We start from the raw sequence: 16,093 nt of genomic DNA, 5'->3' as shown, positions 1-16,093 counted from the left end.
AAGGTATATGCGCATATGCTACGAAGCATAAATCTTTATTCAGATTTCAGAATGAGCACTTTCTCATGTGTAATAAATATGTAGAGGCTCTCGGCTGTCCGATGTTTATCATGTTCATCTGTTTTTAATAAGCAGGGAAATTCCTGACATTAAACAAATAACCATTTACATGCTTAGGATATTTACATTTTAATAATGTACAGGGAGGCTTTAGATATAACATGGTGACGCGTTAGGTGATGCTTTCTCACTAAAAATGTATGATTTCCTATTAACTCAAAAGAATGTATGGGAATACTAGGGTATACCAATATGGGGGGGCTGATTTCACTTTAATGATGTCATGAGCAATCCAGGTCTCTATTATAGATTATTATTATAGATCAGTGGTTTGTCATAATTTACAGGATTGGGGACACTGTGATGAGGGGCAGCATTTTAAGTTCCACTCATTCTGCTCTTTGTACTCGCAAAAAAAAAAAAAAAAAAAAAAAAATGTAGCCAATAATCCTAACTGAGATTAGAACGTATGGAAACAAAACAAATCAACCCCAGAGTAATATTTTCCCCATGAGTCTCTCACCTCAGCTGTGAGATGTAGGGCAGACACTGGAGGAATCCCTTCACTTCACTCTCTTCATCTGTGCAGTCTATCAGCTCTACTGGTTTCTTCTCTGTTGGGAGTTTCAGCACTTCTAGGAGGATGGAGCTCTTTCTCTCTGAGAGGTTTATGATCCAGACTGCAGGAGCTGACTGATAAATTGTCTGTAATGCTGGAAGGACACTCCTGCCTGTTTGAGTCTCATAGTCCTTCACATGTGAACACAGATCCAGCAGGAAATCACACTGATCAATCTGATATTCAGAATCATCAAAATAATCCTCATCAAAAGGGAAAGATGTGTAGCTGCACACAGATGTTAATAATTCAGAGTAATTTTCTCCTTTATTTGCATCAAACTCTGACGCTGAAACAATCAGATTCAGTAGAAACTTTACAGCAGCTTCTCTCTTGGAGATATCAAAGTCAAACCTGTGGAGACACAAATAATTATCACTTCAATGTTTAATGTACAGTATGATCAAAAATACTGCAGGTGACAAATGAAATGATTTAAATATAAAATACATATGAAAGCTGATGAATGATTTGAAAGATTCAATGTCAGTTTGTATTTTAGCTGTAGTGGCCGGTTGTCGAGTGGTGTGTTGTAAATATAATCCTAAAGTGAATAAATAGTAAAGTGTTTTGTATTGGTTCAATCTTTTAAAATCTAAACTACATATTAAAGTGAGAGTAATTTAAATAATTTCCTTCAAATTCCCATTTAACCCCGTGTCACAGCCATTACATATTTTATTGCCTTTTTACTCTATCAAATGTTTTAGTAATCACCCTAAATTATATATCATTTGAAAGCTTTAAAACTCAAAATGAATCCTGTGAAAACCATTTTGAAATTGGAAATTGTGTTGCCATGGAAATGGTTCTTTAAAATCTTTCAGAGGTCTCCTCCCCCTAAGTGGGCGGAGTCAAGTGTCATATTACAAAATTATTACAGTATTTTACAATCAAAACGTTTTATAATCTTAACAAAATACATATCGTTGGAAAGGTCAGAGTCTCAAAATTCCATATGTGGGGGTTGTTTTGTGATCGACGTAATACTGACAAAGAAATTTAGACATTTGTGACAGAAAAATGCATAAAAAAATGTCAATGGAGTTTGGGTGTCACCGGTGGCTGTTTGTTATGGAAACCCGTTCCCGCCACATTAAGAAACAATATAATTCTGTAAGTCATAATAATGAGATACTTTCTCATAATTATGACTTATTTTCTCGTAATAATTACTTATTTTCACGAAATAACGAGATACTTTCTCATAATTATGACTTATTTTCTCGTAATAATTACTTATTTTCTCGTAATAATGAGAAACCTTCTCATAATAAAGACTTACTCCGCGAATGCGCAACGCATGAGTGGCGGCACGCTAGCGACAGCTGCTGGTCAAAGCCATGCAGGAACACCGCAAACATTGCTTGTTCTGTAAAGCTGTATAATCTCTATCATTAAATAACGATTTCAGATAAATTGTCTGCATGTAGTCTTTTGTTACTCTGCCAGACAATGAAGTTCATGGCTTCAGATATAGAGGAATATATTCCAACAAAAATTACACGCATTTTATGAAGAAATGAAAGCCATTACACATATAAACTTAACGAATAGATGTTCATTTCGATGATTTGTTAGTTTTTATTAGCTGTCACTTTCATGCATCACATGCATAAGCCCACAATGTTTATACAGTAGCCCCATCAACTCTCGCTAGCACAAAGCGTAGTTGTTCGTTACCATGGCAACCTATACAGCATTTTCTATAACGGTTTTCTATAGGAAAACGCTTAACATGCAACTTTGGGTGTTGTGTTCAAATTCTGGGTTCTTATGCTTGCCTGTATGCATGATCAATAATACTGTATCCTGAATTAGTCATTGTACTTTAAGCCACATTAAGCATTGTTCACGTTCACATGTCCTGCAAGAAGCGGTGTGGGATGCTGAAGACCAAGCGGAGTTGCTGTTTTGCGTTGCATTCATATTTTGGGTCCCCCTGAATGCCTGTATATACAGTATGCATGATCATTAAGTTACAGTGGTGTGAAAAATGTTGGCCCCCTTCCTGATTTTTTATTTTTTTGCATGTTTGTCACACTTTAATGTTTCAGATCAAACAAATTTAAATATTAATGAAAAATAACACAAGTAAACACAACATGCAGTTTTTAAATGAAGGGTTTTTTTATGAAGGGAAAACAAAATCCAAACCCACATGGCCCTGAGTGGAAAAGTATTTGCTGGTGTAAAAGTAACACAGCATTTAAGAAAAAGAACATCATACCAGCAGTAAAATATGGTGGTGGTAGTGTGATGGTCTGGGGCTGTTTTGCTGCTTCAGGACCTGGAAGACTTGCTGTGATAAATGGAACCATGAATTCAGCTGTCTACCAAAAAATCCTGAAGGACCATGTCTGGCCATCTGTTCTTGACCTCAAGCTGAAGCGAACTTGGGTTCTGCAGCAGGACAATGATCCAAAACACACCAGTAAATCCACCTCTGAATGGCTGAAGAAAAACAAAATGAAGACTTTGGAGTGGCCTAGTCAAAGTCCTGACCTGAATCCTATTGAGATGCTGTGGCATGACCTTAAAAAGGCGGTTCATGCTCGAAAACCCTCCAATGTGTCTGAATTCCAACAATTTTGCCAAGATGAGTGGGCCAAAACTCCTCCACAGCGCTGTAACAGACTCATTGCAAGTTATCGCAAACGCTTGATTGCAGTTGTTGCTGCTAAGGGTGGCCCAACCAGTTATTAGGTTTAGGGGGCAAGCACTTTTTCACACAGGGCCATGTGGGTTTGGATTTTGTTTTCCCTTCATAATAAAAAACTTCATTCAAAAACTGCATGTTGTGTTTACTTATGTTATCTTTGATTAATATTTAAATTTGTTTGATGATCTGCAACATCAAAGTGCAACAAACATGCAAAAAAAAAATCAGGAAGGGGGCCAACACTTTTTCACACCACTGTATGTAATGAATTTGGTTCAATCTGTCTTTGTACTTCAAGCCACGTTAAGCATTTTTCGCGTTTGTCCTGCAAGAAGCGGTGTGAGATGCTGAAGACCAAGCGGTTGCCGTGGTAAAGAACAATGATGCTTTGTGCTTTTGAAATGAGATGAAAGGGACAGCTAATAAAACTAATAGATCAATGAAATGCACATCTATAAATTAAGTTTATATGCGTAATGGCTTTCATTTCTTCATAAAATGCCTGGATTTCTTAACTGAAATATTAGCCTGGAATGTTTGAAGCCGTAACTATCTGTGAGAGTAACTTGCTGGTACGTGCTACAAAATAACAAGTCTACATGCAGATAATTTATCTGAAATCGTTATTTAATGATAGATTATACAGTTTTAGATTACAGAACAAGCAATGTTTGCGGTGTTCCTGCATGACTTTGACCAGCAGATGTCGCTAGCGTGCCGCCACTCATGCATTGCGCATGCGCGGAGTAAGTCTTTATTATGAGAAAGTTTCTCATTATTACGAGAAAATAAGTCATTATTACGAGAAAATATGTCATTATTACGAGAAAATAAGTCATTATTACGAGAAAATATGTCATTATTACGAGAAACTAATTCATTATTATGAGAAAGTTTCTCAATATAACGAGATACTAAGTCATAATTATGAGAAAGTATCTCATTATTATGACTTACAGAATTATATTTTTTCTTAAGGTGGCGGGAACGGGCTTCCATAGTTTGTGGTATAACACCCTAAATAAAATCTCACAGGAACCTCAGTTTTTTGGTGAGATATAAAGAAACTTTCCCTTAAATAACAATAATTTCAGACCAAAGGGGTAGAATGAGGGTTGAAAATATTTCTGATTATGCATATGTTATTGTATGCGTGTTATAAGTAAAAAATCTTAAAATAATTTAAAAATCCATGCCATGACCCCTTTAAGAGATTTAATTATTAGTCTGCTTTATTCTAAGTAAGTGTAAGCCGTTCTCAAAAATATGAATATAAAAACAGTCTGTATTTTCTCAGGTGATTTGCGGTTGTTGTCACTGTGTGCTCCTGAGTGTATTCTATGAGGCACTATTCAGAATGCAATGCACTGTGAGGTTTCCCAGTCGATATATGGACAAAGGCATCCAGCTATTGTTGTAGCTGACTAAAAGTGACAGTCTTTATCACAGTATATTTTCTGACTCGTTCTGCGATAAGAATCCACATCAGATCACAAAAGGAAGTTATTTCAAACACTCAGTTGATGCGGTTGTTGTCACTGTGTAAGATATCTGAAATATGAGGCACTAATCAGAATGCAACACACTCAGTGGCGGAGCTAGAGTTTTATACATGGGGTGGCCAGGGGGTGGCCAAGGCTAATTCAGGGGGTCCATGGACCATGACACAAAATCAGTGTATAACTCCAACCTGGCATTAAAAAAGCATGAATAAATCCTACAATTGCTGATTACTTCACATTACCACACATTAGCTATACATTCCTACCGTAACTTCAAATGTTAGTCTATTGAAGCTTATTTCTCTTAATTCTATCACCTCATTAACCAGTGGCTGGAGCCTGGAGTGAGAATTATTCATGAATAATTAACAAGCCTGTGATTAACATTACCAGTCAAAAGATTTAGAACAGTCAGATTTATAATGTTTTTAATTCTCTTCTGCTCACCAAGCCTGCATTTATTTGATCCAAAATACAGCAAAAGCAGAAATATTTTTATTATTTAAAGTAACTGCTTTCTATTTGAATATATTTAAAAATGTAATTTATTCCTGTGATTTCAAAGCTGAATCTTTAGCTCAAAAAACATTATTATTATTATTATTATTGCTGTTGTTGAAAACAGTCGAGTAGAATTTTTTCCGGTTTCTTTGATGAAGAGAAAGTTCAGAAGAACAGCATTTATCTGAAATAGAAATCTTTTTGTAACATTATAAATGTCTTCATCATCACTTTTGATTTAAATCATGCTCGCTAAATAAAAGTAGTACCCCCCCCCCCCAAAATAATAATATTTCAGATAAATGCTAATCTTTTGATCTTTGTATTCATTAAAAGAATCCTGAAAAAATGTACTCCGCTGTTTTAAATATTTATAATAATAATGATGTTTTTTATGATAATATTTATGTAAAAAATCAGCATATTAGACTGATTTCTGAAGGATCATGTGACACTGAAGACTGGAGTAATGAGGCTGAAAATTTAAATTTGATCACAGAAATAAATTACATTTTAAAATATATTCAAATAAAGCAGTCATTTTAAATAATAAACATTTCACAATATTACTGCTTTTGCTGCATTTTGGATCAAATAAATACAGGCTTGGTGAGCAGAAGAGAATTAAAACTCTTATTGTTCAAACACTTTTGACTGGTAATGTACACTTATTTTTTCTAAACTAAACTATACAGGGAACCCTATTGTTAAGATTAAAGTAACAATTGGCTTTTATACAAGTTCATATTAGACCATTTTTATAATAATGTTATATCTATTCATTTTTATTAATCATAATAAAAAAAGAGCAATTATGAGTAAATATTTAAATGTAATTTTTGCTAAATTCTCTCTATTTTTCTATTATCTACACTCTTAGAAATAAAGGAGCGTAAAAGTTTCTTCACAGCGATGCCATAGAAGAACCATTTCTGGTTCCATAAAGAAATATTCAGTCAAAGGTTCTTTAAAGAATCATCTATTTCTTATCTTTTTATAATCTGAAGAACCTTCTTTCACCACAAAGAAGCTTTTGTGAAACAGAAAGGTTCTTCAGATGTTGAAGGTTCTTTATGGAACCATTTAGACACAAAGGTTCTTCTATGGCATCATGAAGCACCTTTACTTTTAAGAGTGTATGATAGAAAAACGTATTTTAATATTAAAATTACATCATTTTAATCATTTAAGTACTGTCATAAGCATGAAGTGTATGGATGGTGACTGAATGATTCACAAAGTCAGTCAGGGAAAGTTGCACTTGCTGACACGGGTAACTGATCCAACACAAAATATATTTCTTTATGTACGTAATTATGCAGGAAATCTTAAACATGAACATTATTACTATTATAAAAAATAGTATTAGTATCAGAAATTGATTCAAATATACAATAAATATTACAATACAAGACTGTTACTATATTGCACTATTATATTTAAATCAAAGCTAAGCTTACCATGCATCATCTTGGAAAAAAGTTTGATGTATTTAAGTCTGTACCACATGTAGTCAGCATTATTTCTCTAAATAAGTTATGATGCATGTATTTTATTTTCTGTTTGAGCAGCATCTAATTTAGACTCTTCAAAGCTGCAATAATTCTATGGTGTTTTACTAGCATTACAGTTTCCACAGGAGGAAAATATTATGTTTATTTTGTTGTATTAATTATTAATTTAACCAATGTTTAAATCAATGACTGCTTCAAAATGCATGCTGTTAATGAAATCATTGTTAAAACATTTGCATCTAGCCAACTGTATGAATAAAAGTAATATTACAACCTAATTAAATAAACAGTGAATAAACTAACTGTACAAGCTGAATAAAGGTATATGCACATATGCTACGAAGCATAAATCTTTATTCAGATTTCAGAATGAGCACTTTCTCATGTGTAATAAATATGTAGAGGCTCTCGGCTGTCCGATGTTTATCATGTTCATCTGTTTTTAATAAGCAGGGAAATTCCTGACATTAAACAAATAACCATTTACATGCTTAAGATATTTATATTTTAATAATGTACAGGGAGGCTTTAGATATAACATGGTGACTCGTTAGGTGATGCTTTCCCAATAAAAATGTATGATTTCCTATTAACTCAAAAGAATGTATGGGAATACTAGGGTATACCAATATGGGGGGCTGATTTCACTTTAATGATGTCATGAGCAATCCAGGTCTCTATTATAGATTATTATTATAGATCAGTGGTTTGTCATAATTTGCAGGATTGGGGACACTGTGATGAGGGGCAGCATTTTAAGTTCCACTCATTCTGCTCTTTGTACTCGCAAAAAAACAAACAAAAAAAAATGTAGCCAATAATCCTAACTGAGATTAGAACGTATGGAAACAAAACAAATCAACCCCAGAGTAATATTTTCCCCATGAGTCTCTCACCTCAGCTGTGAGATGTAGGGCAGACACTGGAGGAATCCCTTCACTTCACTCTCTTCATCTGTGCAGTCTATCAGCTCTACTGGTTTCTTCTCTGTTGGGAGTTTCAGCACTTCTAGGAGGATGGAGCTCTTTCTCTCTGAGAGGTTTATTCTCCAGACTGCAGGAGCTGACTGATAAATTGGCTGTAATGCTGGAAGGACACTCCTGCCTGTTTGAGTCTCATAGTCCTTCACATGTGAACACAGATCCAGCAGGAAATCACCCTGATTATGACGCTTAGTGTAGTTTTCACGGAAGGGAAAAGATGTGTAGCAGCACACAGATGTTAATAATTCAGAGTAATTTTCTCCTTTATTTGCATCAAACTCTGACGCTGAAACAATCAGATTCAGTAGAAACTTTACAGCAGCTTCTCTCCTGGAGTTATAAATGTCAAACCTGTGGAGACACAAATAATTATGACTTCAATGTTTAATGTACAGTATGAACAAAAATACTGCAGGTGACAAATGAAATGATTTGAATATAAAATACATATGAAAGCTGATGAATGATTTGAAAGATTCAATGTCAGTTTGTATTTTAGCTGTAGTGGCCGGTTGTCGAGTGGTGTGTTGTAAATATAATCCTAAAGTGAATAAATAGTAAAGTGTTTTGTATTGGTTCAGTCTTTTAAAATCTAAACTACATATTAAAGTGAGAGTAATTTAAATAATTTCCTTAAAATTCCCATTTAACCCCGTGTCACAGCCATTACATATTTTATTGCCTTTTTACTCTATCAAATATTTTAGTAATCACCATAAATTATATATTATTTGAAAGCTTTAAAACTCAAAATTCATCCTGTGAAAACCATTTTGAAATTGGACATTGCGTTGCCATGGAAATGGTTCTTTAAAATCTTTCAGAGGTCTCCTCCCCCTAAGTGGGCGGAGTCAAGTGTCATATTACAAAATTATTACAGTATTTTACAATCAAAACGTTTTATAATCTTAACAAAATACATATCGTTGGAAAGGTCAGTCTCAAAATTCCATATGTGGTGGTTATTTTGTGATCGACGTAATACTGACAAAGAAATTTAGACATTTGTGACAGAAAAATCATCAAATAAATATCAATGTAGTTTGGGTGTCACCGGTGGCTGTTTGTGGTATAACACCCTAAATAAAATCTCACAGGAACCTCCATTTATGAAGTTTTTGGTGAGATATAAAGAAACCTTCCCTTAAATAACAATAATTTCAGACCAAAGGGGTGAAACGAGGGTTGAAAATATTTTTGAATATGCAAATGTTTTTGTACGTGTGTTATAAGTAAAAAATCTTAAAATAATTTAAAAATCCCTGCCATGACCCCTTTAAGAGATTTAATTATTAGTCTGCTTTATTCTAAGTAAGTGTAAGCCGTTCTCAAAAATATGAATATAAAAACAGTCTGTATTTTCTCAGGTGTTTTGCGGTTAATTGTATCACCTCATTAACCAGTGGCTGGAGCCTGGAGTGAGAATTATTCATGAATAATTAACAAGCCTGTGATTAACATTACCAGTCAAAAGATTTAGAACAGTCAGATTTATAATGTTTTTAATTCTCTTCTGCTCACCAAGCCTGCATTTATTTGATCCAAAATACAGCAAAAGCAGAAATATTTTTATTATTTAAAGTAACTGCTTTCTATTTGAATATATTTAAAAATGTCATTTATTCCTGTGATTTCAAAGCTGAATATTTAGCTAAAAAACATCTATTATTATTATCATTGCTGTTGTTGAAAACAGTCGAGTAGAATTTTTTCCGGTTTCTTTGATGAAGAGAAAGTTCAGAAGAACAGCATTTATCTGAAATAGAAATCTTTTTGTAACATTATAAATGTCTTTATCATCACTTTTGATTTAAATCATCCTTGCTAAATAAAAGTAGTAATTTCTATAATACCCCCCCCCCCCCCCCAAAAAAAAAATAAAAAAAAAATATTTCAGATAAATGCTAATCTTTTGATCTTTGTATTCATTAAAAGAATCCTGAAAAAATTTACTAAACTGTTTTAAATATTTATAATAATAATGATGTTTTTTATGTAAAAAATGTTTCTTGAGCAGCAAATCAGCTTATTAGACTGATTTCTGAAGGATCATGTGACACTGAAGACTGGAGTAATGAGGCTGAAAATTTAGCTTTGATCACAGAAATAAATTACATTTTAAAATATATTCAAATAAAGCAGTCATTTTAAATAGTAAACATTTCACAATATTACTGCTTTTGCTGCATTTTGGATCAAATAAATCCAGGCTTGGTGAGCAGAAGAGAATTAAAAATCTTATTGTTTAAACACTTTTGACTGGTAATGTACACTTATTTTCTCTAAACTAAACTATACAGGGAACCCTATTGTTAAGGTTAAAGTAACAATTGGCTTGTATACAAGTTCATATTAGACCATTTTTATAATAATGTTATATCTATTCATTTTTATTAATCATAATAAAAAAAGAGCAATTATGAGTAAATATTTAAATGTAATTTTTGCTAAATTCTCTCTATTTTTCTCAAGTTTATGGACACTGGGTGGATTTTCTGTTATTATGTGACGATGTTTTCTAGCTGCTGTCAAATGGCCTAAAAATATATAGGTTCTTCAGATGTTAAAGGTTCTTTATGGAACCATTTAGACAAAAAGGTTCTTCTATGGCATCATGAAGCACATTTATTTTTAAGAGTGTATGATAGAAAAAATTATTTTAATATTAAAACATCATTTTAATAATTTAAGTACTGTCATAAGCATGAAGTGTATGGATGGGGACTGAATGATTCACAAAGTCAGTCAGGGAAAGTTGTCCTCATCATATTGTAGTTGGGATTGATGCATATCCTATATTTGTTACTGTAGGCTCCATCTATCGCTTGATGTTTAGTGACATCATTGTGTGATCAGGGAAAGCTGAAGTCATACGGTCAGTATCGGCCACTCTGCTTCATAATCATTTGTCATTTATACGAAAAATAAAAATCTACTGACAAAACAACATTGAATTGGTCTGAACACATAACTTACTTCAGTTAACAGTGGCTTCATTAAACTCAGCTTAAAGTAGGATGTGTGTAATAGATTCTGTTATGTTCATAGAGACCCACCTCAGCTGTGAGATGTAGGGCAGACACTGGAGGAATCCCTTCACTTCACTCTCTTCATCTGTCCAGACTATCAGCTCTACTGGTTTCTTCTCTGTTGGGAGTTTCAGCACTTCTAGGAGGATGGAGCTCTTTCTCTCTGAGAGGTCTATGCTCCAGACTGCAGGAGCTGACTGATAAATTGGCTGTAATGCTGGAAGGACACTCCTGCCTGTTTGAGTCTCATAGTCCTTCACATGTGAACACAGATCCAGCAGGAAATCACCCTGATCAACCTCATATTCAGAATCATCAAAATAATCCTCATTAAAAGGGAAAGATGTGTAGCTGCACACAGATGTTAATAATTCAGAGTAATTTTCTCCTTTATTTGCATCAAACTCTGACGCTGAAACAATCAGATTCAGTAGAAACTTTACAGCAGCTTCTCTCTTGGAGTTATCAACGTCAAACCTGTGGAGACACAAATAATTATCACTTCAATGTTTAATGTACAGTATGATCAAAAATACTGCAGGTGACAAATGAAATGATTTAAATATAAAATACATATGAAAGCTGATGAATGATTTGAAAGATTCAATGTCAGTTTGTATTTTAGCTGTAGTGGCCGGTTGTCGAGTGGTGTGTTGTAAATATAATCCTAAAGTGAATAAATAGTAAAGTGTTTTGTATTGGTTCAATCTTTTCAAATCTAAACTACATATTAAAGTGAGAGTAATTTAAATAATTTCCTTCAAATTCCCATTTAACCCCGTGTCACAGCCATTACATATTTTATTGCTTTTTTACTCTATCAAATGTTTTAGTAATCACCATAAATTATATATCATTTGAAAGCTTTAAAACTCAAAATTCATCCTGTGAAAACCATTTTGAAACTGGAAGTTGCGTTGCCATGGAAATGGTTCTTTAAACTCTTTCAGAGGTCTCCTCCCCCTAAGTGGGCGGAGTCAAGTGTCATATTACAAAATTATTACAGTATTTTACAATCAAAACTTTTTATAATCTTAACAAAATACATATCGTTGGAAAGGTCAGAGTCTCAAAATTCCATATGTGGTGGTTGTTTTGTGATCGACGTAATACTGACAAAGAAATTTAGACATTTGTGACAGAAAAATGCATCCAATAAAAGTCAATGTAGTTTGGGTGTCACCGGTGGCTGTTTGTGGTATAACACCCTAAATAAAATCTCACAGGAACCTCCATTTATGAAGTTTTTGGTGAGATATAAAGAAACCTTCCCTTAAATAACAATAATTTCAGACCAAAGGGGTGAAACGAGGGTTGAAAATATTTTTGAATATGCAAATGTTTTTGTACGTGTGTTATAAGTAAAAAATCTTAAAATAATTTAAAAATCCCTGCCATGACCCCTTTAAGAGATTTAATTATTAGTCTGCTTTATTCTAAGTAAGTGTAAGCCGTTCTCAAAAATATGAATATAAAAAAAGTCTGTATTTTCTCAGGTGTTTTGCGGTTAATTGTATCACCTCATTAACCAGTGGCTGGAGCCTGGAGTGAGAATTATTCATGAATAATTAACAAGCCTGTGATTAACATTACCAGTCAAAAGATTTAGAACAGTCAGATTTATAATGTTTTTAATTCTCTTCTGCTCACCAAGCCTGCATTTATTTGATCCAAAATACAGCAAAAGCAGAAATATTTTTATTATTTAAAGTAACTGCTTTCTATTTGAATATATTTAAAAATGTAATTTATTCCTGTGATTTCAAAGCTGAATCTTTAGCTCAAAAAACATTATTATTATTATTATTATTGTTGTTGTTGAAAACAGTCGAGTATAATTTTTTCCGGTTTCTTTGATGAAGAGAAAGTTCAGAAGAACAGCATTTATCTGAAATAGAAATCTTTTTGTAACATTATAAATGTCTTTATCATCACTTTTGATTTAAATCATGCTCGCTAAATAAAAGTAGTACCCCCCCCAAAAAAATAATAATATTTCAGATAAATGCTAATCTTTTGATCTTTGTATTCATTAAAAGAATCCTGAAAAAATGTACTCCGCTGTTTTAAATATTTATAATAATAATGATGTTTTTTATGATAATATTTATGTAAGAATTCAGCTTATTAGACTGATTTCTGAAGGATCATGTGACACTGAAGACTGGAGTAATGAGGCTGAAAATTTAGCTTTGATCACAGAAATAAATTACATTTTAAAATATATTCAAATAAAGCAGTCATTTTAAATAATAAACATTTCACAATATTACTGCTTTTGCTGCATTTTGGATCAAATAAATCCAGGCTTGGTGAGCAGAAGAGAATTAAAAATCTTATTGTTCAAACACTTTTGACTGGTAATGTACACTTATTTTTTCTAAACTAAACTATACAGGGAACCCTATTGTTAAGATTAAAGTAACAATTGGCTTTTATACAAGTTCATATTAGACCATTTTTATAATAATGTTATATCTATTCATTTTTATTAATCATAATAAAAAAAGAGCAATTATGAGTAAATATTTAAATGTAATTTTTGCTAAATTCTCTCTATTTTTCTATTATCTACACTCTTAGAAATAAAGGAGCGTAAAAGTTTCTTCACAGCGATGCCATAGAAGAACCATTTCTGGTTCCATAAAGAAATATTCAGTCAAAGGTTCTTTAAAGAATCATCTATTTCTTATCTTTTTATAATCTGAAGAACCTTCTTTCACCACAAAGAAGCTTTTGTGAAACAGACATGTTCTTCAGATGTTAAAGATTCTTTATGGAACCATTTAGGAAAAAATGTTCTTCTATGGCATCATGAAGCACCTTTACTTTTAAGAGTGTATGATAGAAAAACGTATTTTAATATTAAAATTACATCATTTTAATCATTTAAATACTTTCATAAGCATGAAGTGTATGGATGGTGACTGAATGATTCACAAAGTCAGTCAGGGAAAGTTGCACTTGCTGACACGGGTAACTGATCCAACACAAAATATATTTCTTTATGTACGTAATTATGCAGGAAATCTTAAACATGAACATTATTACTATTATCAAAAATAGTATTAGTATCAGAAATTGATTCAAATATACAATAAATATTACAGTACAAGACTGTTACTATATTGCACTATTATATTTAAATCAAAGCTAAGCTTACCATGCATCATCTTGGAAAAAAGTTTGATGTATTTAAGTCTGTACCACATGTAGTCAGCATTATTTCTCTAAATAAGTTATGATGCATGTATTTTATTTTTTGATTGAGCAGCATCTAATTTAGACTCTTCAAAGCTGCAATAATTCTATGGTGTTTTACTAGCATTACAGTTTCCACAGGAGGAAAATATTATGTTTATGTTGTTGTATTAATTATTAATTTAACCAATGTTTAAATCAATGACTGCTTCAAAATGCATGCTGTTAATGAAATCATTGTTAAATCATTTGCATCTAGCCAACTGTATGAATAAAAGTAATATTACAACCTAATTAAATAAACAGTGAATAAACTAACTGTACAAGCTGAATAAAGGTATATGCACATATGCTACGAAGCATAAATCTTTATTCAGATTTCAGAATGAGCACTTTCTCATGTGTAATAAATATGTAGAGGCTCTCGGCTGTCCGATGTTTATCATGTTCATCTGTTTTTCGCTGCTGTTTTTAATAAGCAGGGAAATTCCTGACATTAAACAAATAACTGTTTATATGCTTAAGATATTTACATTTTAATAATGTACAGGGAGACTTTAGATATAACATGGTGACTCGTTAGGTGATGCTTTCTCACTAAAAATGTATGATTTCCTATTAACTCAAAAGAATGTATGGGAATACTAGGGTATACCAATATGGCGGGGCTGATTTCACTTTAATGATGTCATGAGCAATCCAGGTCTCTATTATAGATTATTATAATAGATCAGTGGTTTGTCATAATTCACAGGATTGGGGACACTGTGATGAGGGGCAGCATTTTTGCTCTTTGTACTCGCAAAAAAAAAAAAAATGTAGCCAATAATCCTAACTGAGATTAGAACGTATGGAAACAAAACAAATCAACCCCAGAGTAATATTTTCCCCATGAGTCTCTCACCTCAGCTGTGAGATGTAGGGCAGACACTGGAGGAATCCCTTCACTTCACTCTCTTCATCTGTCCAGTCTATCAGCTCTACTGGTTTCTTCTCTGTTGGGAGTTTCAGCACTTCTAGGAGGATGGAGCTCTTTCTCTCTGAGAGCTTTATTCTCCAGACTGCAGGAGCTGACTGATAAATTGGCTGTAATGCTGGAAAGACACTCCTGCCTGTTTGAGTCTCATAGTCCTTCACATGTGAGTACAGATCCAGCAGAAAATCACCCTGATTATGACGCTTAGTGTAGTTTTCACTGCAGGGAAAAGATATGTAGCTGCACACAGATGTTAATAATTCAGAGTAATTTTCTCCTTTATTTGCATCAAACTCTGACGCTGAAACAATCAGATTCAGTAGAAACTTTACAGCAGCTTCTCTCCTGGAGTTATCAACGTCAAACCTGTGGAGACACAAATAATTATGACTTCAATGTTTAATGTACAGTATGAACAAAAATACTGCAGGTGACAAATGTAATGATTTAAATATAAAATACATATGAAAGCTGATGAATGATTTGAAAGATTCAATGTCAGTTTGTATTTTAGCTGTAGTGGCCGGTTGTCGAGTGGTGTGTTGTAAATATAATCCTAAAGTGAATAAATAGTAAAGTGTTTTGTATTGGTTCAATCTTTTAAAATCTAAACTACATATTAAAGTGAGAGTAATTTATATAATTTCCTTCAAATTCCCATTTAACCCCGTGTCACAGCCATTACATATTTTATTGCCTTTTTACTCTATCAAATGTTTTAGTAATCACCCTAAATTATATAAAGTCGTGACGTATTGTCAAGTATGGTGACCCATACTCGAAATTGGTGCTCTGCGTTTAACCCATCCAAGTGCACACACACAGCAGTGAGTAGTGAACAAATGCACACACACACACACACACACACACACCGTGAACACACACCCGGAGCAGTGGGCAGCCATGCTGCGGCGCCCGGGGAGCAATTGGGGGTTCGGTGCCTTGCTCAAGGGCACCTCAGTCGTGGTATTGAGGGTGGAGAGAGCGCTGTACATTCACTCCCCCCACCTACAATCCCTGCCGGCCGGGGACTCGAACCCGCAAAC

The 16,093-nt window shown here is 33.4% G+C and overlaps 1 protein-coding gene across 1 annotated transcript in view; it reads right to left on the bottom strand.

Moving 5' to 3' along the window:
• The window catches only part of LOC306851252 (uncharacterized protein), a gene marked incomplete at its 5' end in the record, with an annotated part of 59,500 nt that overhangs the window by 4,927 nt on the left and 38,480 nt on the right, over positions 1-16,093 (bottom strand). The window contains 4 exons of the mRNA XM_079387407.1: positions 584-1,033; positions 7,755-8,192; positions 10,898-11,347; positions 14,976-15,413. Coding sequence (XP_079243533.1) covers positions 584-1,033; positions 7,755-8,192; positions 10,898-11,347; positions 14,976-15,413 — 1,776 coding nt within the window. The remainder of the gene's footprint in view (positions 1-583; positions 1,034-7,754; positions 8,193-10,897; positions 11,348-14,975; positions 15,414-16,093) is intronic.

This window comes from Barbus barbus (genome assembly GCF_936440315.1).
Source record: "Barbus barbus genome assembly, chromosome: 31".
In the NCBI taxonomy this organism is placed as follows: Eukaryota; Metazoa; Chordata; class Actinopteri; order Cypriniformes; family Cyprinidae; genus Barbus; species Barbus barbus.
Note: the sequence above shows the minus strand (reverse complement) of the source record. Positions and strands in the feature narration are given on the sequence as shown.